Source organism: Cyclospora cayetanensis, unplaced genomic scaffold (genome assembly GCF_002999335.1).
Source record: "Cyclospora cayetanensis isolate NF1_C8 unplaced genomic scaffold, CcayRef3 CcayRef3_contig_151, whole genome shotgun sequence".
NCBI lineage: Eukaryota > Apicomplexa > Conoidasida > Eucoccidiorida > Eimeriidae > Cyclospora > Cyclospora cayetanensis.
Window position 1 is genome coordinate 42,198 of NW_020312094.1, and position 23,741 is coordinate 65,938.

A 23,741-nucleotide genomic window follows, 5' to 3' on the forward strand; every position below is an offset into this window, starting at 1 on the left:
AAGGCGTAGCGACCGTGCGGAGGAGGTGGGAGCAACTGGAATCACCGAAAGCAGATTTGACGACCCCCCCAAACACCCCCCCGGCGAAGTGGAGCATGGGGAGGCTACAGAGAGAGAAGCGAAGCGTGCGGCCACGCAGCACACAGAGCAGCAGCGAAGGAGGCAGAGTCGACCATAAAGGGAGGTGACACCCAGGAGTCGGGGCGAAGACAGACCTCCCGGTAGAAGAGAGCCAGCGCAAGTTTCAGAAGGGGAGTCAAGGCTGCTGCTGGGGAGTTCAAAGATGCTGCTTCTGTTGGTGTCTCTGCATCGAAGCGGTTTGCCGATGTGGCGGCAGCGGCATCAACGGAGGCAGCGGCGAATGCGGCGTTTGCAGCATCGCGCAGTGCAGCCGAATCCCACAGGCCCTCAGTGACTGCCTGTTGCGCAGACGGAGCACACACCCAGACACCCAGAGAGACAGCAGCCACGACTGAGAGACGCATCATGAACCTTTGCAATACAGAGAGCAGGCAAAGACGGCGCAGAAACCAGCGCCAGCCAACAAGAGCTGCTAGCGTCTCCCAAGTGGGATTGCAGAATGGCGGACTCCAAAGGCGGCCAGTGTGCGTGTATGTGCATGCAGGAGACAGGCATTTGCTTTTTTTTAAGTCTTTTTCAGCGTGGCATCGCGCCGCCTTTTCGCCCTTGGTCTGTGCGAGACACACGCACGGCGCCTTGCTCTTGGTTGGGGCCTCATAGAAAGAGTTTTGAACGCAGGCTTCCTCACGTCATTCAGCCTTTTGAAGAACTCCGCAATCCAAACCGATTCGGCGCGCAGAGATAGGCCTTGCTGCCGACTGCGCTGCCGGTGATGCAGCCGTTGGAAACAGAGAGCGACGTTCGCTGCGTCTCTAGGGACGAGTCGTGAGGCGCTGCAGCAGTACACACAGGAAGGCAGCAGCGCGTGTGCACCACTGCGTTCGCGTGAGCCTCGCTGTGCGTGGCTCAGTCTCAAGTGCCTGGGCGAAGGCGTAGACACTTGGCATCTGGAGCAGACGGCAGCCTGGGGTGCCCCCGTTCCCTTCCCAGTGCCTCCTACCCCGCTGCCAAGAGTCTCCCTAGAGGCGTCCAGAACGCCGAGACTGAGAGGCTGCTATCCAGCGTGCTCCCTGCCTGCACAGCAGCAGGAGGCGCAAAAACAGCGCGGCATCGCTGCGAGGAGACACGGCGGTATACGACCCCTACCGCAAAGACAGCAAGAGGAAGAACGCGCGAAAGGAGGAGGACAAGCCTCTTGACTGCGTCTGAGCGGCCAAGGAAGTAGGGCAAGCTGTTGTTTCTATAAAACTGCCTCAATACAAAGGTGTGCGGAAGCCTTTACTCACACGGACGCGAGCTAAGAGAGACACACAGCAGAAAGGGAGAAGGGGGAAAGGAAGAGTGGGAGTGGCAGCAGCAGCAGTGCGAGCCACGTTGCATGCAGGATCGCTTTCCCAGATGCCCTCCTCCTTACAACCGCCAAGTTTGTTAGGTGCTTCGGCTCCCTGAGAGTTCCCTGCTGGAGAAGCTGTCCAGCGTAGCGCAGCAGAGGCTGCAGCTGCGGCTGCGTGTGTACAGACAGCCCCAATTTCGCAGTTGCTGCGGCAGCAGCAGCCACCCCACAGCAAAGAGACTCTCTTGCAGGGGAGAACGCAAGCACGAGCCACGCGGAGGAGCGCAGCTGCTGCGGTCGCGCTTCCTCCCTCGCTCTCCCCCTCCCTCTTCCTCACTACTTCCCTTCGTCTTTCCCCGTCTGCAATCCACAGCAGCGCCGAGGTTCGAGGATCTGCCATTTGCGGTTCGCATACCGGTGCACGTGATGCACACGTCGAGCGCTTGCATGCGGTCAACTTTGCGCAGCGCGCCATCGACAAAGCGCAGGACCGATGGCGATGCAAAAGACAGGCGGCTAAAGCCCCAAAGTATCGGAGCCGCATAATGGGGAGCGACTCCCCGCCTGCACACAGCAGCGTCCTTGGACCGCATGCAAGCTGCGCTGCAGGGGCACGAGGCAGCCTTTCGCAGACGGAGAGGCGGGGTGCTAAGGCGTATTTCGACAGTTCGCGAGGCAGATAATAGGCAAGGCAAGCAACGGAGACCGTGCGTACAGGCGCAACAGCGCCTCCAGCAGCAGCTCCAAAAAGTCACAGAGAGGGGGTTTAAAAAGCTCCGGAAAACGCGAAGAAAGGAGGAAGGATGCCGCGGATGAGACCATGAGCCTTACGCGTCACATATTCGCAAGAGATGCTCGGCAGCAGAAGCGAGGAAGCGGAGCTGTCGGACGCCAACCTCCCCCATTCCCCAAACTGCAGCAAAGAAGCGCCGCAACGCATGCAATGCCCCGAAGACGCATACACTGCGAAGCTGGGAGGCAGGAGGTCTCACCAACAGGAGGAGAGCAGCACGCACGAACGGCCTGCGGCTGCAAGTCTCGAAAGCTCTGCAAAATACGGCTAGGATCTGCGCCATTAGCGCACCTATCATGGAGAGGTTGTGCTCATTCATCTGCGGCAACAACGCCTCTGCCCTGGTAAGAAGATCCTCGTAGAACGCCGGATCTTTGAGGCCAAGGCGTGCCGCACCGTGAACTGTACGCATGCAGACAAACGCTGACTTCCAAGCTCTCTCGACGCTAGATCCTGATTCTTTGCACTCCCAGCAACGAATCCTTTTTTTTAGGCTTCCGCCTCTGTCGATAGCGTCTCCGTATCCAGCCGCACGCCATAATGGCAGCTCTGGAGGCCTACAGCCTCCTATGACGGGGGAGACGTACTGCTCATGCAGCAGTCGATGGCGTTCAGCTGCTCCTGCTTCTCCCGAAGAGACTTGCAGATGGCAGCCGTCGCTGCCTCGCAGCAGCCCGTCGAGCCGATGCGACCTAAAGAATGAACTGCAGCAGCAACCCCCCACGCAGACAAACCGCCACACTTCACGGATGGACAAACACACTCCCCCCCTCACCGTCACATCACATGCATGCATGCATGCATGTGATGTGACTGAAAAGGCCCGGAGGAAAACCAGTCAAATGGAATGCACTGGCGGTAGCACCAGCAGCAGCAAGTGCAGATGCAACAGCCCTACTGGCAAAAGCAAGAGCAGCAAGTGCAGCAATACCAGCAGGAGCAGCAATACCAGCAAGTGCAGCAATACCAGCAGGAGCAGCAATATCAGCAGGAGCAGCAATATCAGCAGGAGCAGCAATACCAGCAGTGCGTGAAAGAGTAGCAGCATGTGCAGCAAGTGTAGCATGTGCAGCAAGTGTAGCATGTGCAGCACGTGTAGCATGTGCAACAAGCAATAGTAGTGGCAACACCAAGAGCAGTAGCAGCAAGTGCAGCCGCTTACGGATGAGCGCATTATTTCGAGGGGAATTTTCGGCTGCCCAGGCCTCCGCTTCTGCAAGCAGCAGCGATACCAACTCGGTTTGCGACGTCTGCAGCAGAATGAAACGCAAATGGCATATTACGAGGGGAAATTTCACGTCCTCTGGCTGCTGCTGAGCTCTCACCAGCGGCCCCTGTGCGGCTCAAAAACGTGTTGCTTCTGTATTATCCACGTCTCTCTGCATATCGCTGTCTCCGCCTAGCACGAAGCCGCCTCTGTCCCGAGCGTTGTACACACTGTACACTGTACACAATGCACACTGTACACACTGTACACAATGTACACTGTACAATGCATACACTGTACACACAATGCACACTGTACAATGCACACACTGTACACACTGTACAATGCACACATTGTACACACTGTACAATGCACACACTGTACACAATGCGCACTGTACAATGCACACACTGTACACTGTACACTGCATACACTGTGCACTGTACAATGCACACACTGTACACTGTACACTGCATACACTGTGCACTGTACAATGCACACACTGTACACTGTACACACTGTACACACAATGTACACTGTACAATGCTCACACTGTACACAATGCACACTGTACAATGCACACACTGTACACAATGTACACTGTACACACAATGTACACTGTACAATGCACACACTGTACACTGCATACACTGTACACACTGTACGCACTGTACACAGTACAATGCTCACACTGTACACAATGCACACTGTACAATGCACACACTGTACACAATGTACACAATGTACACTGTACACACAATGTACACTGTACAATGCACACACTGTACACACTGTACACTGCATACACTGTACACACTGTACGCACTGCACACTGTACAATGCACACACTGTACACACTGTACACAATGTACACTGTACAATGCACACACTGTACACGCTGTACACAATGCACACTGTACACTGCATACACTGTACACACTGTACGCACTGTACACTGTACACAATGCACACACTGTACACAATGCACACACTGTACACAATGCACACCTGTGAGGCAGCAATGGCGGCGAGAATGACGGCCGTCTCCCGGCCGTCTGCATCCTGCAGAATTCCAAGCGCTGCTTTGCAGAAAGCGTTCCACCATGCGTTCTGGAAGGACCTTTCCGCCGTCGCGTCTTCTCGACTTGGAGACGGCTGTGGCACACGCCTTTGCTGTGCATGATGAGGCAGCCCTTTGCCCGCTACACCCACTGCAAGACTTCTCTCGCGTCTGTCCTCTCTGTCCCTCTTTTTGCGGGCAGCGAAGAAGTGTGAAGCGTGGTGTGCTAGCATTGCCGCTTCTGCAGGCCGGAGGAAGCGGACGAGGCGCAGCATTTCAGGAGCTGCAGCGCGAAGCCTCTCGTATCTGAAGGACGCAGAAGGAGGCTTAGTGACAGCAAGGTGCTCATGAAGGCAAGGCAGGGGGGAAGGGAGGGGTGCTGTGGTTGTTGCTGCCCTGCTCGCCGCAGACGGGTGGGAGGGGGGGAGAGGAAGGTCGGCGATTGAAGGTAGGGAAAAAGGCACACACAGCCAAGTGCTTAGGAAGCTGAAACGTCGGACTATGCCGCCACAATACCACAATACAGAATGCTACACGCGGGAGACGAAGCAAGCCGTGTGCACAGCACAGAGCAGGAGGCAGCAGCAGCGCAGGCCAGCGAGAGGAAGCATGTATACATGTACATATACATATATATATATATATGTATCTGTCTATCAATGTATCCCCCTAAGTGGAGGGGGGAAGCAAGCGGGGGGAAAGGCAAGGGAGGGGACGGGGAGCTGAGAGGGGGGCTTAAAAGGTTTCTCGCATGGAGAAGGCGGGGTGAAATGGCATTAAAAACGCGATGGCGTCGCAAAAAACGCACAAGAGGCACACCCGCCACGCAGCGCGTAGAGGCACAGTGGTGGCCAACTCTTCGGGCCAGCCAGCCATCTGAAGGAACCTCAAAGCGTTCGCGCACAAATGTGCAAAATCGAGCACGAAAGGCTTACTCCTTCAAGCCAAAGAGCAGGTGCACGCTCCTTACCCACGAAGAGAGATCGTGAGGTTCCACTTCTGCAGTCCGCTGCAGCATGCGCAAAGCCTCCTCACGCAGCAAGTGACCTCCCTCCGACTCTTTTTGAGACGTACTTGCTGCCTGCTTTCCCGCCAACCCTCCCTCCTGTGCTGCTGCTGCCGGGAACCTTCTTCCTTCGCGGGATGCACGGATACTGCCACCATCAGGATTCGCTGCGGAGAGGACTTTCTGGGAATGCCATTTGACACCTGCACCGGGGTGCGCTGTTGAAAAAGGTTGTTCTCTTGCCCTCGCCGCTGCTGCTGTGCTCGCGTCGCACGAGAAGCGTGCGCAGACACGCAGGGAGAGACTGCCGCTTCTGTTGGGAGGCAGGATCGCTCGTGCCCCCGCCATGTTGCGAATTCGCGAGGCCGCTGACTCCTCAGGCCCCAATTCTGTACTCCTAGGGGCTTTCTGGCCCTGTGCGCCCTCGTCCGCTCTGCGCTTGCGCTTTCTCCACGAGAAGAATCGCGAAGCATGCGAAACACGCAAGCGTTCGGAATGCAAAGTTCGGTCCTGCGGCACTCCTGCGCTGAGGCTTCTGCGTTGTTGCTGCTGTTTCGGGCTGTTGGGTGCTTCTGCCGTGACGCTAATGGTCGGAATCAGACATCCGCTGCACGGACTGTTGCGTGCCAGGAGAGGAGGTCGCTGGTTTGTAAAGGCTGCTTTCAAGGGATCTTCTCGAAAATCTTCGCAATCTCGAAGGGCCCCCTGTGTCCATTTGTGGAAGCAGGAGTGCACAGTTGGTCGTAATACTCCTGGGAACGCCGGTATTCCAGTGCTCGGATGTGCGTGTACACGTGTCCAGCGTCGGCAGCGCAGCGGCGGCAAACAGTCGCAAGGCGCAGGGGCTCTTGATGAGCAACATGCTGTCAAGAAATGACAGGAAGGCGTGCTTTTCACAGTACCATTTACCGCATGATGCAAGTAACAAGGATCTTCTACCTGTACGCCGTATCCCCGCTCTTTCCCGGTCGGTTTTGGGGTGTATTGGGAGATGTCCACGCCTCTGCGCGCATGGGGCTGTCTTCGGCATTGCGCCACACAACCGCCGACAACAAGTCTCGAAGCAACCCTATGACAGGAATGACTCGTGAACCCTAGTAATTTAATGCGTCAGGGAAATCTTCTCATAACGCCTTTTCCGTTCCGCTTTTTCGCCTGGCTTACCCGCTGTTGCGCCCGGCCCGACTCAACTGCATTCTTTTTCTTCTCCCTCTTTCGCCTTTTTCCTCCTCGGTGTCCCATTCTTCTTGTTGCACGCATCCTATGCCTGGATTTCTCTGAATCCCAGCAACCCCGTCCCCTGCCTCGTGCAGCGCCAGCCGGTTCCTCGTCGATCAGGGTGCAGCAGCGCGGACTCTGCCAAAAGGAATGCGTTTGCTACGGCCCGCCGTCGGTAGGGCACTGGAGGGCCGTCACATTCGCAAATTGTGCACATGGGGCCCTTCGCAGGAAGCTTCGCAGGTGTTCAGAGGTCCATCCTACGCAAGCCTCGCGAAGGATGGCTGCTCCACAGTCCCCCTGTGGTGTCGACGACTGCCGCAGAGGCACTCCACTACGACGAGCCACAGGGCAGCAGCAGAAACGGCAGAGAAAATAGCGGTACCGCCGAGCGATCCGGAGCCAGAGAGATCGGCGTGCCATGCAACAGAAAACTCTGATGACGATGAAGGACGTGCTTCAGATCATGAGGATTTGAATGGAGATAACGAGGCCGTGGACGGAGGCAACCCTTGGGGCGTCCATTTGCCTCTTCTGGCTGCAGTGGTGCTCTCTGGGAGCTTCGCCGGGTAGGGAGAAGGGCAGCCTTGCACGCGCGTTTGAGGCCGCTGGAAGTGCCTCTTTGCCTTTCCAGCAGATCCTCTGGACGCCTTAACCCCTGCCTTCCCGTTCTGCGTCCCCTTGATCCACGCGTGACGCGGCTGGAAGGTGTATGCGCGTGTTTTCCCGGCGTATAATTGCATCGCAGCCAAATCCGCATGCATCATAGTCAAGGCGTCCCGCTGTCCAGTCACTCGTGCGCTGCGCGCTGCCTGCCCTCTCTGTGTGTCTCCAAACAGTCTCGTGCTTCCCAGATTTTGTGCAGTCTCTCCACCCTTCGCTTCTTGTCTGCGCACAGATTTTTCGCTGGCCGCATGACCGGCAGGCAGCAGCCGGGAAGCTGGAATTATGAGTGGGATGCGTGGAGGTTCGCAAAAGGCTCACCAGAGCAGGAGCCACAACAAAATCCCTACACGCGGCATATTATTCTTGTGCGCCACGGTGCGTCTTTTCGTCACTTGGCAAAGCGTCTCTTCAGCGTGCGCAGGCAGAGGCAGCAGCAGCAGCGTCTGCAGCAGAGGGCCACAAACTCGGCTGCAACAGCTCTCCACTGAGCGCACATCGCTCGCTCCAGCAGGAGCCTCAACTTCACCCCCAGCAAGCGTGCGTGAGGTGGTGTTTCCTTTGCAGCTCAGTTTGACAGCGTCGATGCCACAGATGACGAAGCCCTCGGACTAACGTCAGTAGGGCGCCTCCAAGCAGAAGTCACTGGCGAACGGCTCAAGGCAGTACTCAAGGTACGCATGCTTGCATTGACTGGCTGATTTCTAGCTGGCTGGCTAGCTTCTAGCTGCCTGACTAGCTACTAGTAAGAGGGGCACACAGGGCTTTAGCTGCGCCTGCAGCTGCAAAGGGGGAGACGGAGGCAAGGAACGGGAGTGTTTTGGCAGATCGCCGTGAGCGCGCACTTAGTAATCAGCTACACACAACGCAGCTTGACAGAACGAGAAACACAAACTATGATAGTTTGTTAGCTTACTACGCGTTCCGCAGTAGGCAGTAAGGGGGGCAAGAAATGCTGCGTATTTTAGATCATCAGACTACTGAAAACATATGGGCATCGAACCCTGGCTTCTAGAACACGGCTTACCGTTACCATGAGTGCCTTTGGATTGTATGAGTCTCTCGCTCTCTCTTGCCTCCATCTTCCTCTGCTGTCACGGAGCATCTCCGTATCGACGTCTTTGCACACGCACCATAATACCCTAAGGGTGTCTGTCCACACGCCATCTCTTTGCCAGTAGTACAAAGCACGCGCACCTTTGGCGCTGCCGCATTCTGGCTCGCTCCGGCCGTTTCTCTCTCTCTCTCTCTCTATATATATATATATATATATATTTTTCTCCCTGTTTCTCTTTCTCTATTTCTCTTTCTCTATTCTCTCTCTATTCTCTATTTCTATTTCTCCCTCTATTTCTCTCTTTCTACTTCTCTCTCTATTTCTATATATATATATATATATATATATTTGTATGCATGGATGTACACGTATATTCGTAAGTGTGTCTCTTAGGATAAGAGGGTTTCCGCCATCTATCACAGCAACATGAGGAGAGCTCGAGAAACGGCAGAGATTATTGCTTCTAAATTGGGGGACACAACACCAGGAATAACAACCGTTCAAGACCCCCTTTTGGCAGAAGGCGTTCCTGCTATGCCTATACCCCCTTCGACTGTGTTTCACCCAGCGCCTGCCACTGTGGAAGCGTCAGTATTTCGTCTCTCATCCTGTCTCTGTCGTTTCTGATGCTTTTTCGCGTGTCTGGTGCTGTTGGTTGTGCTTGTTGGTGCCGCGCGGTTGGCTACTGGATGCGTTTTTTCACGCTTTCGAGGCGGCCTCCTTCGCAGGGAGGGGGGGATGGCCTCTTGTTTTTGCTGGCCATACACACGCACTCCCCCCGCGCACGCGCGAACTGCTCGCTCTTCTGTGTCTTCAGGGATAGCAAGCGCATCGAAGAAGCATTTAGGCGGTACTTCTACAGAGGCACCGGGCCGGATCTCCAACAGCAGCAGCAGCAGCAGTTACTGCTCCGTCGCCAGCAGCAGCAGCAGCAGCCAGAGGCGGCTGCGACTGCTACCGCTAACAGCAAATCCACTGCCAATAGCAGCACTCCCGCAAACAGCAAGCCCCTCCCAACAGAGGAATACAGCATTATTGTGTGCCACGGAAATGTTATTCGCTATTTTTTCTGCCGGTTAGGCAACCACCCCACCCATGCCCCTCTCGCTCCCGTGTTCAAGGTGTACTTGTGGACTTACTAAAAAGGGTTCTCTCCGCTTGAGCGGCTCTCTCTCATGCATCTCTTATGCATCTTTCTAATGCTTAGGGATTCCACCTGCTGATAACATTCTTTGGATGCAGCTCTCTGCAACCTGTGTGTGGGATCCTTCCAGTCGCTGCTGTGGCATATGTCTCCCTTTACAGGAGGCAGTAGTGGCCTTCGTGGCGCAGCGCTTTCGCAGGTTCATCCGCTGAGTCGCGCGAAACTTGTTCCTCACATGTGGCGCGCCTTCCTGCTTTGGTGTTCCTGTGTGTCGCAGGGCCCTACAGTTGCCTGCATCCGCATGGCTGCGCTTGGCAACCTTCAACTGCGGCATCACGTGGCTTAGCATAGACAGAAGAGGCTACGTTTCCGCGCGGCAGTTCGGAGACACTGGCCACCTCAATCCTTCAATCATCACTTACCGATGAGCTGCCCTTCTCTAAATCCTTGAATGAAGGGTGAGTCGATAGGTGGATAGGTACGCGTGTTGAGCTATTGCCTAGAGGCTTGCTGCAGCACGACTGCAGATGGGTGCCCCTGCTGGCGGAGGCCTAAAATGCCTGACACGCACATAGGAGAGTACTGTATTGGATCGTTTGCGATTGCAACGATCTGTAGAATCTCATAAAATCCGTCGAAACGTGCTGCCACATTTCGGCCCCCCTATTCCTCTCCACGCCAGTGCACCATTATTGCCGGCAGCAGCCACACGGACACTGCTGTCGAAACACGGAGGAGCGCCAGAGAAATGCACGCAACGATGCCTCCTTCTCTCCTCATCTGTAATGTTGTTGCACTGGATGCCTAGAAGGCATGCTTGCAAGGGCAGCGAAAACGAGCGCCGCTGCTGCTGCAGGCAAGCACCTACAGCTCAAATGCGTAGTGTTGCAGTCATGGGAATAATATCTACAAGCAGAGCAGTGCACGTTGAGATAACACGCCACGCGGGGTGCCCGGCCTTCGCAGCGGCAGCAACAACAGCAGTAGCAGCGAGCACTGCTGCTGCTCTTCTTGCGCGGGCAGTGGAGTTTTCCCATCCTTTCTCGGTGTCTTTTTGTCCTATTCATAGGGAAGCTCTTCTGCGGCTGCACTGCAGGCTTGTTCACATGCATAATATACATACGTACGCATGTGTCGGGAGGCGTTCGGATGTTTTCCCCCAGTATGCGCATTCCACCCTCGTAGCGCAGCCAAATGAAATTTCACTTTAGCATTTTTACAGTGCCCTGCAAACTCGAAATGTACCTTACTTAACTTGGTATTGCAACCATCGCGTCGATTGGGGCTGCGATTTTGGCGCACGCTTGGGCTACGTGGTTATCTCAAGTATGCGCTACAGCCACAGCGCTCCGTGATACCACCCACAACTCCAGTACTCTTTCGGCTGCCTTCTCTAACGGCGTATGACAACTGGGTACCCACGAATCTCCTTGCACAGGGGTTTACGATTGACAATTAGGCAGGGAAGGTGGGGCAGGCAACAAGGTTTGCACAAAATATGACGAAGAAACGGAGACTACAAAGAACCACCTCAACTTAGCTTATTTCGTCTTTGCTGAGGAAATGCACGGCCCCTTACTTCGCATTCACACATACATACATACCTATGCACATATTTTTACATACATACAGACACAGTGATGGGCTACGCATGGATGTGGCTGGCCACGCCTTGCCAGAGGCAGATTACGCAAACCCTTGTGGTACTTTGAAATGGCAACCTCCAGCGCTGCTCCTTTGAACGGGCAAGGCTACATGCAGTGGGACGCTCAGCAGAGAGCAGCAGGCAGCTGCAAAGAAAGAGTGAATATAGCACACTATAAAAACACGACTGACGAAAAGTACAGAGATTGCAGAAAGAATAGAACCCAATCTGGCTTGTGGTGAGTGCCATTGACTGTCCTCGTCGGTTTCTGTGTCCGTCGCACATTGCGCACTTGGTGCTTAGACCTAAGTGCAACGGACGTTGGGGCATGTACCATCAGCCTTCAGTTTATATGAGCAATGCCTAGCCCATGAGAGCTGCTTCTGTTGAGGAATTATGAGATCAAACTATGCTGCTTCCACTTTTCGGTCCAAAAAAGGAACACGTGGGCGTGCTACAAGAAGGGTTCAGGGAATCTTAGCCGCAGGCAGACTCTCAGCACCTGTGGCCCTTACTCCCTGCTGCAGAAGTGCTACAAAAATTTTGTGATGTGCTCGTCACTTGCCTGGGCCCTGAGAACAACTATGGGGGTTGTGGAGATCACTCAGCAACACAGTCCTCATGGAGTTTGTATCGATAGCGTTGTTCTTGGAGTTAGCTGCAATAGGAACATCTATATGCTAAATTACAATTTGATTACGTCGCTAGGTAATGCCTTGCAACGAATCCTCCTCAGTGCATATGGGGCATACGCACCCACGTTGGTAGAATGCACAAACCTTTTACGTCTAGCCTCTACTTGTCTGATCCATCTTTCTTAATACTACAGGAAGCCCTTACTAATACACAGTACAAAAACAAGATTCCCTCCCCTTGCCACCATCGTTTGGGCTCCCATGGATCACCCGTAAAATGTATTGGTATACCTGGGCTACCGCAGGTTGAAAGTCAGGTGTGGTAGCTGATTCACCACCTGAATTGGTTGTGGAGCTCTGACTCAAGAAAGGACTCTTTATTGTAGAAGTCCATACATCAGCTAGGAAGGAAGCCTGCGGCTGGCAACCCGATTTGATGGCACCAGCGAATACCTCGGTGAGAAGCCCCAATGCCCTACCTAAAGATCACAAAATACCAGAAAGGGGGTCTGCAAAAGAACTGAATAGTGATACAAAGAGGTGTAGCCCTCTTTCCATCTTCCACGGCGTGGGGGCGAATCCCCGTTACACATCCAGTTCTTAGGCACGCAAGGAAAGTACTCCATATGCCAGGAAGCAGTCACACAGGTGGGAATAATACGAGAGGACTGCCCCGTCTTAAGCGCTTCAAGCAAGATATATGTGCTGCATCTATTCGCAAAATCCTAAATTAGGCAGTCGCTAGGGCGCGTTTTCGTGAAGGGTACTGGTGCTCACAGAAAACGATCCTGCAGCCTCTTAGGTATCTCACAACACTATTAAATGCTACAGACTCGATAGTGAGGGGCGCTCTTTTCCTGAAGGCATAGCACAGAGCTATGCTGCCCGCAGTGTCTTGTAGCCCATGCCTTGGCAGGCTGGGCGAACAATATGCATGCCGGGGTATTTATGCCTTACTAGTGCAGTACTTGCTGCAGCAAAATAAAGCATAAGAATTTCGGGAATTTATATTTTGCGGGGGTTGTTGGAAAGGGGATAGAGTAGTCCAAGTGCTAGTCTACCAACCACTGCCATGCTGTCTTTCTCTCAGCCCTCTAAGCCACGAGCTGCCTGGCTGCGCCTATAGCCGTGGGATTCCCCAATATTTCCCAAATATACTTTCTTATCTGAAGAAAGAAAACTAAATCCTAGAGCTCCAGTTCTGCAAACTTCTTGTTGAGCGGTGATTCAACATGGTGTGTATTCCGGTTTACTATGCAGCCGCCAGGCCACCTTCGTCATTCTTCCTGCCCTTTTCTCCGTTAAAATTATTGAAAACAACATTTTAAGCCGAGTTCGAGCCTATATCAGTGCAGTTCTACTCCCCCTCTGACTTTTCGCTGCCCATGCTGCCTCGAACACCTGGGAAATCCTCGCTCTTTACGCTTCCAACCCGATGTTGCGTTATTGATTTTGTGTTCTGCTTAGTTCATGAGTACCCTGTGATTCTTTCTTCCCTTTTGATATTGTTTTCTTCAGGCGCTCTTTAGGACAGCCCTTCGCCTGAGCGAGAGGTTCTCTTTGCCGGCTTTGCCATACAAGCTCGATGCCCTGGAACCGCACATCTCTAAACGCACCCTCGAACACCACTATGGTAAGGTGCTTTTGTATCCGCTGTATCCCTAGCACTCTGTCTGCTTTTCAGGTTCCCCTTTCATACCAGTGGTGCGCTACAGGCCTACGGCCAGCGGCACGCATATCGATTGTCAGAGGGATTGTCTGAGCACTCTAAAGCAGCCATGCTGCGCGCTGCAGAGGGTCTAACGTGCGTTTCTATTCTTTTGGTGTGCTTTCAGGGAAGCACCATCAGGCATACGTAAACAAGCTCAACGCGCTGGTGAAAGACAGCGAAAATCCCGCGCATATGAAGATTGAGAGCATCATCAAAACCGAGAAGGGGCCTATCTATAATCAGGCACGGTGCTGATGCTGTCGTCCCTGTCTGTACAGCTGCATTGGTGCAGTTCTTTCGTGTTTGCTGAGACTCACGCCCTTGCTCTTGAGCTTGTTAGTCAGTCTTCTTGCGTGCTGCTATCACGTCGGATGGGCCTACAGGCAGCTCAAGTCTGGAATCACAGTTTCTACTTCAATTGCTTAGGCCCTCGTGACGAAGACACAAGCTCTCCGTTAGGTCCAACGCTGAAACGAATTGAAAGGGACTTTGGGTCGCTCGAGAACTTCAAAAATGAGTTTAAGGAGAAAGTTTTGGGACACTTTGGATCAGGTATGAATAAACCCATACGGCAACATCCAGGTGTATGCACACTTAAGCGTATACCGGGGCTGTATAGCTGATGGCATTCTGGACATCAAGTAGCGCAGAGCAAAAGGCAGTAGCTAGGTACAGTTAGCTCACACGGCACCCCTGTAGGCGAAACACAGTGGGCAGCTGGCTAGCGACTTACTTCAACTAAGGGTCTCTATACTTTAAAATATTTATTTTATCTAATGCCTCCGTTGAAGGGTCCACCTTTTACTTCATTGCCGCCGTCCTGACGGAATCTACTGCCTTCCTTCCGCTCTTGTGTGTTATCGCCTGTACACTTTATTTCTCCGTCGGTGGTCTGTGCATTAACTGCACTGTAGTGCAAGGTTGCTCCGTGAAACACGGTATCTACAGATGACTATCTCTGCATCGACATCTCTCTCTCCAGCGCCGTCTGCTTGAGCGTCAGTGCGTTGGCTGTTTGGGCTCGTCTGTTTCCTGGTACCCACTAATTTGTCGATTATTTGCTTAATGCACACATACCTATGCATTCTTGTACATTCTCCTATGCGGTTTTGATCTGTTCGCTGTTTCGGCCTGTGTGAAGGTTGGGTGTGGCTAGTGTACAACACGTCGAACGACAAACTGGAGTTTCTGGAGGGTCATGATGCGCAGTGCCCGCTTTCCATCGCTCCCCGTTGTTCTCCCCTCCTCTGCTGTGACGTGTGGGAACACGCGTACTACCTTGATACCCAACACGACAGAGCGAAATATTTCGAAAACTTCTGGAGTGTCATCAACTGGCACTTCGTCAATGAGCAGTTCATGAACAATCTGCTCGAAACATACTAGTCTGTAACATATGCCGCATATGTGCCCCCATCTTCTTAACGCGGTGAGGGGCCTGCTTACTTCTCCTGCAGCCACAGAGGCACAGGATGATGTGCTGCCAAACAGCAGCATGAGGAACAAATTTGAGGGGGGGAATACCAGTTTTTTTCAGATGCTGGAAGGCCCTTCCATATGAGACGAACACCTCGTTACGCTTCTAGGGTGCCGTTTTGTATACTGCTGGTGCTGTTTGCTTGAAACACGGCTGGCTGCTGCTTCGGGTGTCCGACAAGAAATACAGCTACCCAGTATTATTCAGCGAAGCATCAAATGTTCCTCGTAAAACTTCGATTAGTCCTAAAACAAGGGAAGCTAGCACGATTGGAATGTGTAGGCGGCTCCGAGGCAACTGACCGACAGCTGACACTGTTCATCAGGAAGCCACGAAAACATAGTAATGCGTGGAAGTAATGACTGTACGCGCATGCATATGATGCATGCCATCCATTAAATTATTGAAGGCATTGGGCCGGTAGCGCCAGAAACAGTGGCAATCCTTCGCCCAGTGCTGCTATTGCAACTGCCAGTGCGACGATCTGAAATTGCTGTAGACGGCATTGTGGAGATCCTTTTATTCGTAGAAGGTGTCACTATTCAGAAATTGCTCCTTACTTAGGATGTGCACCAGTGGCGGCGAGATGAGGACCAGCCAGAGGGGGTGCTCTCTGCCGAGGAGCAGATGGTGCACGTCTGTGCTGCAAGGGGCAGCAGGCTAAGCGTTCTGCCGCTGCGTTTGCATCCGCATAAGCTGTCTTTGCTTCATGGAATTGACCTGCTCTATAGTTCCGCTGAACTGATGTCCATGGGCCTGTTGCTGCTGTTGTTGCACCTGAATCAAATGTGCTCCCCCGTTGTCGTGTGTCTTCATTGCTCCGACTCCCTGCAGCGGAACGCCCCCTAATGCAGCCGCTGCCGCCTCCGGCGTTGGATAGATGCCATAGTGCTCCGCATACTTCTCAATTTGGCCAGGGGTTAGGGCTTCGATTTGCTGCAGGCCCCCCACTACATGTGATGCCCCCAGCTGCACGTTTGGCACCTCTGCGAGCGATCGAACAGGAATGCGCTTTACGGCCTGTTGCTGAATCTGCTGTTGCATTTGCTTCTGCATCGCATGCTGCTGCTGTTCTTGGGCAATGGGGAAGGGTATATCCATGGGGGACGACGCGGAGGCGCCTTGCATAGCTCTGACTTGGTGTAGGAACTGCTGATGCAGCTGCTGTTGTATCTGTTGCTGCATTTGCTGAACTTGCTGCTCCATCTGCAACGACATATCACGCGTCATATCGACATCTCCGCCAATATGAGGCGGCATACTACCGAAGGGAACTGCAGACGATACGGGTGGCAGAGAAGAAGTCATCATCGTTCTTGGCGGTTGGTGCTGTTGCATCTGTTGTTGCATCTGTTGTTGCATCTGTTGTTGCATCTGTTGTTGCATCTGTTGTTGCTGCTGCAATTGCTGGTGCATCTGCTGTTGCATCTGCTGCTGCTGTTGTTGTTGCTGCTGTTGCTGCTGTTGTTGCTGCTGTTGTTGCTGCTGTTGCTGCTGCTCAGCCTGCTGTTGCTGCTGCTGTTCGTCGTCGCTGGATTGCCATAGTCCCAGTGCCTCTAGCAGCTTTCCAGCGCTTCTTAAAGGGTTGCTAATGCTGAGGCTACGCTGCGGTTGTTGCTGCTGCTTTTGCTCCTGTTCAGCATCTGATGAGCTACCAGGCTGTTTGCTTCTGCCTCGTCTCATGTATATTTCCGTCTTTTCTGTGGTGCTAATAGTCCGTTTCCATGTGCCCACTTCAGGTCGCACTGGGGTGGGCCCGTTGGTATGAGGCACTGGCGGCTGCATGGAGACCATGCGGCTCCCTGGCAGGTTGCTTTTACCGACGTTAGAGTTGGTGGCAGAAAGCGTTGAGTGTTGCATTGCTTCCTTGTTTCCGGCTAGCCACGTGGGTAGTGCGGCTGTCATTGGAGCTGTAGATACTTGGGGAAATCGCGGCAGTGAAGCAACAGATTCGAAACTTTGGTGCCGTTGCGGGTGCTGTTGCTGCATCTGTTGTTGTTGCATCTGCTGATGTTGCAGCCTCTGCTGTTGTTGCATCTGTTGTTGTTGCATCTGCTGATGTTGCAGCCTCTGCTGTTGCTGCATCTGCTGGTTCTGCTGCTGTATCTGCTGCTTTTGCTGTTCCGTCGGTTGCTGTTGCTCCGGCATTTGGGCTTTGCCATTTTGCCTATTGCGTTCGTGTTGCATTTGGAGTTGAAGTGTTTGTTGTTTGTAGAAATCTTGCAGCTGCTGAATACTGCTCTGCCTTGTGTTCTGTTCTGTTGCTGTGGCCTCGTAAGCCCCTTGAAGTCTGGAGACCTGTGCCATGCTGTCTGCAGCGGCGAGCGCCTGCTGCTCTGCTGCGCGTGCTGCCGCGCTTGCTGCAGCAGCCGTAGCCTGAAGATTTGCAGTAGCTGTTGCTTCCGCCACCCGTGCACCTTCGGGGAGATGCGCTGGGTTGGTGACTTCCGTACCATCTTCATAGACATAGCGCACATTTACGACGCCGTTAGAAGCCGCATTAAGTCCCAGTCGGTCTGCTTCATCTTGCGTGATGTTTTGCAGGCGCTCAGCGGCAGCTGCTGAGGCTTTGCGGTCTGCCGCTGCCTTTTCTGCTGCCAGCTGAAGGCGCCGCAGCTCTTCGATATCCGACTCTAGTTCCAGCTGCATGTTCTGGAGGCACTTGCTTACCAGCTGCAACGCATAGCGTGCGCATGACAGGAGAGGCGGGTGTCGCATGAATATGACAGCGGAAAGACAGGGAAGTTGCTGTGGGCATCCTGCGTTACTGTGCAACGTAATGATAGAATAGAGGCATGCAGCAGCACAGCACAGCTGAAAGAGGCAGAGAAAACCCCAGAAATTGCAGAGATGCAGACGGAAGCCACACAACGAGGTTGAAAATACAAAGCTAGAGAGGTAGACACCCGAGACAACCGGCCCAACTAAGAGAGCACTTCAACCAACAAACGCGATGCAGCTTGCATGCCCCGAGGCACCGGGCACAGAGTGCACCGTTCGTAGGCCGCATGCGTCCACATACGCACACACATATACACCCACTGACCACGCGCGCTTGTTCCAAGGCAAGCTTGTGCTCAACAGCTACAGCCCTCTCCCAGTATGGCTGCGCCTCCTTGAGCTGATGGTTAAAGGTCTGCACGGCATATTGTGGGGATCTGCGGTTCAGCAGAAGCTCTGCTTCTGACGTGCAGCCTTCCATCAGGCGCTGAAGATATCTGCATACAATCGGAGAAGGATGCAGGGGAACAGAGAGAAACTCGGAACAACTCCTTGCTCCGGGTTCTGCACAGAGTAAACTGGTGATTCTTGTGATCCGTTTGAAAGGAAATAAGGGAGAAAGACATTTCTAGAGCTGTGCACTAGCTAGCCCGTTTCCCCAGTAAGAACTGCAAGCTCAAAAACTAAGGCTAGACTGCAAGGGGGTGATATGGCAAGCGCTAGCGTCTGTATATCAAGGGCATAAAGACGGAGACATCCTACGCACTGACGCCGGAAGAGCAGGGAGGGGGCAAGCAGGCATACATACATACAGCCAGAAGGAGGGGCAGAAAGAAAAACGGACGAAAGAAGTGCTCGATGTATAGCATTGCGAGGCTGCCAAATAAAGTCTTAGGAACGAAAAGAAGAGGAGCAGAAACAATGGATCGTTGAAGATGCTGAATTTCTCGCGTATTTGGGGCCACGCACCTGAGTAGCCACTTGCCGGCGAACTCGTGTGCAGACGAGCGACCCTGTAATCGCTGAAGCGTTTCGTCTAAGGCTGAACACGCACGCATGTACCATTCAAGCGGGGACTAGAAATGCACATAGAGTAAGTTGGAGTGACCATTACTGCGTGAACGGCTGCGCCCTGTAGGAGGGCGTGTAGAGATTATCTGTAAACGGCCTCTCCTACCCCGGCAACCAATCCCAATAGAAGCTCAAACCAGCAGAGCGAAGCGAGGCAGGCGCAGCCAAAGAAGCCTCCGTTCCTCACAGAATAGAAGAAAAGTATAGCGAAAAAAGGGAGGAATGCCAGGGAAGGAAAGGAGCACAGGGTGACACGCTTCGAGATGTGAGGGCACCCTGAAGGCAGAACTAGAGAGGCCTAGCGATCGGAGAACGAGAGGTAGCAGCCACAAGGCATTATGGGGAAACCAAGAAATCAGGCCTTAGATTGAGTGCTTTTGCTTACTCTTAAAGTTCATCGAAAGCCTTTGTGTCGTTTCCCTGAGGATTCGGATATCAGGCTCGTGGAATTGCTGCAGCAACTGCAACAGCGTAGGCATTGCGATAGTGTCTGGCTGGCCCCCCAAGCCTCTACTCTTCAGCTGCTCAAAAACATCATTGCACAACTGGACAGTGCTGCCAGAGCAGCCATCCACGAAAGCTCGGAGAAACTGGTCCCGGGTAAGTACAGGACCTGCAAATACACGGCAAGGCATTGCAGCAGCACCACTAGAATTCGTTGATATCTTTATATCGAGGATAGAAAATATGTTGCTTGATGTACCTACAGACCTAGATGCGCGTGCACTTTCTTGTGCAGGTCCCACAAGTGTGCGCTGGCTAAGGGCAGAGAGAGAGGCAATTTATATATCTATAGTGCAGAAATGCATTCCGCTTAAGCCCGTTCATTGAAAAAGACACCCGCAACTGCACTCCAAAGTGGCAGGAGCGCTAGCACATTCCCTTTTGACCTTTACCTGGTAGCCTGAGCTTGTCTACTACATCTTGCTTCCAGTGAACAGGACTCTTTTCTGAGGCACGTTGACGTTGCTCATGTGGCTGTTGCCCCTGGAGTTCCCGCTGTTGCTGTTGTTTTCCATCCGAACGCCGCTGCCACTCTGCTTCTTGCCGTTGCTGCTGCTGCTCATGCAGTTTGCTCTGCGTCATCTGCACCTGTCGCACCTGCTGCTCTTCCTGGAGTACCTGTTCATCTTTTTCATCCGGAGTTGTTTCTCTTGTAGCGGCCTGTTCTTGCAGCTGTTGGTGCTTCATCGGGGACGCATCAACAGCTTCGGCCTTTGCCTGTTGCTGCTGCTTCTGCTGCAGTGCCTTCTCTTGAGCACTCATCTTCTCGGTACTAGCCTTTAGAGGTTTTGATTTGCTGCTGGGTGCACCGGTGGAAGGAGCAACAGACCGTGCCTTCTTGCGAGCGTTGCGCTTCTGAACCATCAAAGAAAAATGCGGGCGCCTCCTTGGAAGTCGATTGCCGTTCGTTGCTTGCTGTAACGACGCCCGTGTCGGAGACGCCAGTGTGTCCGAGAGGCAGACACACTTGTGGAGGCAGCAGAATAAAGTCTTTGAAGGATCAAAAATGATTCAAAAATGGGTAGCTAGCTGAAATTTTGTGCTGCGAGGAGCGTTGTTGCTTCTGCCGATAATGCTGCTGCCGCTGCTGTTCCGAGTGTCGATACACCTCAGCTGCAGGAGGAACTGGCGATGTGTTGGCTGTACCTACAACAGACAAAACTAGATTTGAACGAGTTGCTCCTTAGAAACAGTTGTACCCTACTGTAAGGTATGGTGGGGGCTTATTGCAAAAGAAGCAGAGGAACGGAGGGAACCGGCTGTGTCCAAAGACGGTGGTAGTCGAGCTTCGCTGTTGGTTGACTGCAGCAAAAGCCCATCAGTCTGCGTGTCTCGAGAGGAAAAAAGACAATACACGCTGGTAAAACATCACAACTCAGAGAAAAGTATGCCGATCCAGCTACATTTCAGCTGTCCTACACGAAGCAGCTCACCGAGTCCCTGCAGGTGGCGGCTGCTCAGCCGAGCGCTCTGCTTGCCGTGTCGTGACCGCTGCCACTGAGTGTTTGCTGGCAAAGTGCCCTAGTACAAGGAAATACAGCTCGAAAATTTATACAAACAATTTACAGAAGGTGATCTGGGGCGCTGTAAGTGCATATAAAGAACCATTACGTGGTATTCCATGAATTTGGTTGCCCACAGGTTCACGGAGGTGCTGGCAGCGAGCTCGTAATGTCCACGCCCCTCTGAGCATTATTTCTTTCCATATGCCCACCTTATACAGACTTTAATATCCAAAAACTGAAGGAGTTAAAATGTCATTGAGGAGAGATAAAACTCGGGGACTTCCGAGTGATCACGATGCGGTGCGTCGTCAGCTGTCTAGTTACCTCTGTGTCCGACACCCGGTGAAGCTAGAGCAAATGCCTTGTTTGACCTTCTGTTCGATTTATGGTCCTCAGAACCAATATTATTGTCGATTCTAGCCACAATTTGGTCAGGCTTACTCACCTGGTCCCCTCTAGACCTCTTCTGGCATGTGAAGCTGTGCGTTCCTACCGCTTCCTTCCATGCTAAAGTCAGTGTGTCTGTGAGACCCAAAAGGCACGAAGGCCCATAAGCAAAGGCCTAGATCTGGTGAATAGGACTTTATGGGCGATTTGTACACTCAAAGGTCATAATCACTCACGTATTGATATGCTAGGCATGAACATCCGAGGGGTTGTGTCGCAGACAAAACACGGCACACGGACTGGAAATGCGTCGAAGTATGTGTATCGCAAAATCAGAGAAAGTATTGTGCAGGTCCCGTAGCTCCCAGAGCAGCACCTGGAACTGCCATCCGAAAGCATCTGCAACAGCATCAACCGCAGTTAGAGGCGAAGCTGCAATCGAGCTCAGAATTTAGTAGAAGCAGCAGTGCTGCCTTCCGCGTAACTCCAGTACACCCGAAGACTGCGATGTCGTAGCGGTTTAGTCGCTGGAGTAGATAAATGCCCTGTAGAGGCGCTTTCCTTGTAAAAGAATGGTGAGGACTCGTTTGTAACTCCTGGTAGAGGGTCTCTGTAAGCAGTCCTTTAAACCCCAGACCCAATAAAAAGCATAACAACAAGCTTGAGAATGCCCCTGCGCAAGAGCTTTTCCCTATCGCGTCCCTAATCATTGCTAGTCTTTCTGGCGTGAGGGGATTAAGCACTCCAGAACTAGGGTACATGGGCGTTGCTGGCCCATCTAAAAGCTCCGTGTTCACGCGCAGCTGTACATAGCACACAGCACATGGGTAAAACACTGCTGCTCTTGCTAAGTCGAATTAAAGTTGCTTTGCATAAAATACCAATCACGGCCGGACAAACCATGTAGTGAAATCTTGAGCAGTTCCTAACTAAAAGTGAATGTAGATAGTGCCCACTCGTAGCTTTGCCCGCTACACTACTGCTCTTTAGCCCTTCTTTGCTCTTCAGTTAGCATTTGATACACCAAGATTGGGGCTTGTTCCTTGGTGGAGTTCCCTCTTGGGGGTTGTGGCTACTCTGTGGGGAGCTGCGCCATCAGCGCCGGACAGGCTGCAGCCCGTTGGGCCAAGAGATATGTCTTCCATGCACCAACCTGCATACGGTGCGTGTGCTATAGCTGTTGTAGCGGTCACATTATACTGCACTGATCATTTAGAATTAAGAATTATCAGAAGCTTCACCACTTGGCTTGGTTGTTCGTATTCCATATTCATGGAAGATTAGAGATAGCATAACAGGATATGCATAAATGTTGTTTGCCTGCGCGCAAAAAGCTTTTTGTAAAAGGTGTCTCCGTAAGAAAGGCGCTTAGAACTGGACTTAATGCAACCTTAATAGAAAGCTCTTAAGAGGGCTTCAGAAGAGTTCTCTCCTTCCCCTGCTTCTGTTCTTTAGGGGTATCAGCGTGAGAGAAGAGAGGCCGCTAGGACAAGCTAAGCTGCACGCCCTTAGCACTCCAAGTTTCACACTCAGTTTGCCGTAGCGTCCAGCGCATAAACGCACATTCCTCGCTTCTATTCTATCCGTTCGGATTGGTGCCCTCTGTGTGTCCATCTGCCTTGAGCTGGTTCATAGTGATCATGTCATGATCCATTTGCAGGTGGGTCACAAAGGAACACCAGGACGCAAGAATGATTTTGAGATGCCTGTCTGTGGAAGTGCACCTATTCTATCTGTAAAGCGTTCAGAAATGGGGTCAGGAAAAGGTTTCAGCCGTGACAGAGCTGCAGTGAGGGATGAAATGGGTATATTTGCTGAGTCTGGTGACCACGGTGCAGGTGGGGGCCTGACTTTAGACCATCGGATGTCCAGCAATAAATCCGTGAGAAAATAAGCCCAGAGCTTTACAGGGATCGGGCTGCTTTGAGAACGGCAGGGCCTATGAGAACTTTTTGGCTGCAATAGAAGGAAATTTTGGCAGGAGCGTGCACTGTCCGCAAACCGGGATGCATTGCAGGTCACAAGAAGCAGCAGTGAATAATCCAGTTGTGCGCTCCCACCGCTTCGCAGCCCACCAACCTCCACAGCGCATAGCAGTGGCCGATTGCACGCCGTCCCCTGGCTCTCCTATGGTAATTCCTAAGGTAGCGTGGTGATGCACGAAGCAAGCATTGAAATCAACGACCATGCTGAGGGTACCAAAATCCGCTTGGAAGTAGCACTTAAGTGCCATAGCCTTGCGATTTTTAATCCGTTTTGCCTTGTGTCAGCACACCTGAGTCTTGGGGATTGCGCTTACGAGTAAACAGGTAAATTGCTCTTCTACTCCGTCCTCAGAAAACATGTCCACTACACATCCAGCTTCAAGACGGGGTATCAATTCTTGGTCATTGGTTTGAGCTTGTATAAGCGCAAAGCTGTTCCCGGTGTATCCTCGACTGCGACTCTATCCTCTGTAGCCCGCCTCACTGCGCTGGAGCCCGCGAAAGCGGCTTCCCACGTCCTTCGATGCGCCGTCCCTGC

The 23,741-nt window shown here is 52.8% G+C and overlaps 4 protein-coding genes across 4 annotated transcripts; 2 read left to right on the top strand and 2 right to left on the bottom strand.

Annotated features, from left to right (window-relative positions):
* Positions 1–1,077: 1,077 nt before the first annotated feature.
* LOC34622925 lies at positions 1,078–5,828 on the bottom strand. Its single transcript, XM_026336879.1, has 6 exons — positions 5,410–5,828; positions 4,423–4,780; positions 3,370–3,457; positions 2,499–2,609; positions 2,246–2,327; positions 1,078–1,321 (listed from the first exon to the last, which is right to left on the bottom strand). The coding sequence occupies exons 1-6, from the start codon at positions 5,826–5,828 to the stop codon at positions 1,078–1,080; spliced, it is 1,302 nt and encodes a 433-aa protein (XP_026192664.1).
* Positions 5,829–6,066: 238 nt separating this feature from the next.
* LOC34622924 (serine/threonine-protein phosphatase Pgam5, mitochondrial) lies at positions 6,067–9,990 on the top strand. Its single transcript, XM_026336880.1, has 7 exons — positions 6,067–6,252; positions 6,930–7,267; positions 7,564–7,739; positions 7,929–8,035; positions 8,812–9,005; positions 9,236–9,493; positions 9,840–9,990. Exons 1-7 carry the CDS (start codon positions 6,067–6,069, stop codon positions 9,988–9,990), a joined length of 1,410 nt encoding a protein of 469 aa, XP_026192665.1.
* A 3,084-nt stretch (positions 9,991–13,074) lies between these two features.
* LOC34622923 (superoxide dismutase [Fe]) lies at positions 13,075–14,939 on the top strand. Its single transcript, XM_026336881.1, has 5 exons — positions 13,075–13,089; positions 13,361–13,475; positions 13,678–13,796; positions 13,937–14,105; positions 14,695–14,939. Exons 1-5 carry the CDS (start codon positions 13,075–13,077, stop codon positions 14,937–14,939), a joined length of 663 nt encoding a protein of 220 aa, XP_026192666.1.
* Positions 14,940–15,690: 751 nt separating this feature from the next.
* LOC34622922 (transcription factor SPT20 homolog) lies at positions 15,691–18,163 on the bottom strand. Its single transcript, XM_026336883.1, has 4 exons — positions 18,077–18,163; positions 16,672–17,703; positions 16,381–16,536; positions 15,691–16,107 (listed from the first exon to the last, which is right to left on the bottom strand). The coding sequence occupies exons 2-4, from the start codon at positions 17,677–17,679 to the stop codon at positions 15,691–15,693; spliced, it is 1,581 nt and encodes a 526-aa protein (XP_026192668.1). The 5' UTR covers positions 17,680–17,703; positions 18,077–18,163.
* Between the last annotated feature and the right edge of the window lie 5,578 nt (positions 18,164–23,741).

Excerpts from the sequence above, each read along its gene's own strand:
- LOC34622924 (XM_026336880.1), top strand. The coding sequence starts at position 6,067 with ATGGTCGGAATCAGACATCCGCTGCACGGACTGTTGCGTGCCAGGAGA. Across the intron at positions 6,253-6,929 it reads CTGGGAACGCCGGTATTCCA|GAAGCTTCGCAGGTGTTCAG; the intron begins GTGCTCGGATGT and ends GGCCCTTCGCAG. Across the intron at positions 9,006-9,235 it reads GCGCCTGCCACTGTGGAAGC|GGATAGCAAGCGCATCGAAG; the intron begins GTCAGTATTTCG and ends CTGTGTCTTCAG.
- LOC34622925 (XM_026336879.1), bottom strand. The coding sequence starts at position 5,828 with ATGGCGGGGGCACGAGCGATCCTGCCTCCCAACAGAAGCGGCAGTCTC. Across the intron at positions 3,458-4,422 it reads CCGCCATTGCTGCCTCACAG|ACGTCGCAAACCGAGTTGGT; the intron begins GTGTGCATTGTG and ends ATTCTGCTGCAG. Across the intron at positions 1,322-2,245 it reads CTCTTGCGAATATGTGACGC|AAACAACAGCTTGCCCTACT; the intron begins GTAAGGCTCATG and ends GCAGTTTTATAG.
- LOC34622922 (XM_026336883.1), bottom strand. The coding sequence starts at position 17,679 with ATGCAGCTGGAACTAGAGTCGGATATCGAAGAGCTGCGGCGCCTTCAG. Across the intron at positions 16,537-16,671 it reads AGCCTGGTAGCTCATCAGAT|CAGGCTGAGCAGCAGCAACA; the intron begins GCTGAACAGGAG and ends CAGCAGCAACAG. Across the intron at positions 16,108-16,380 it reads AACAACAGATGCAACAACAG|CAAGAACAGCAGCAGCATGC; the intron begins ATGCAACAACAG and ends TTCCCCATTGCC.
- LOC34622923 (XM_026336881.1), top strand. Across the intron at positions 13,797-13,936 it reads AGGGGCCTATCTATAATCAG|GCAGCTCAAGTCTGGAATCA; the intron begins GCACGGTGCTGA and ends ATGGGCCTACAG. Across the intron at positions 14,106-14,694 it reads TTTGGGACACTTTGGATCAG|GTTGGGTGTGGCTAGTGTAC; the intron begins GTATGAATAAAC and ends GCCTGTGTGAAG.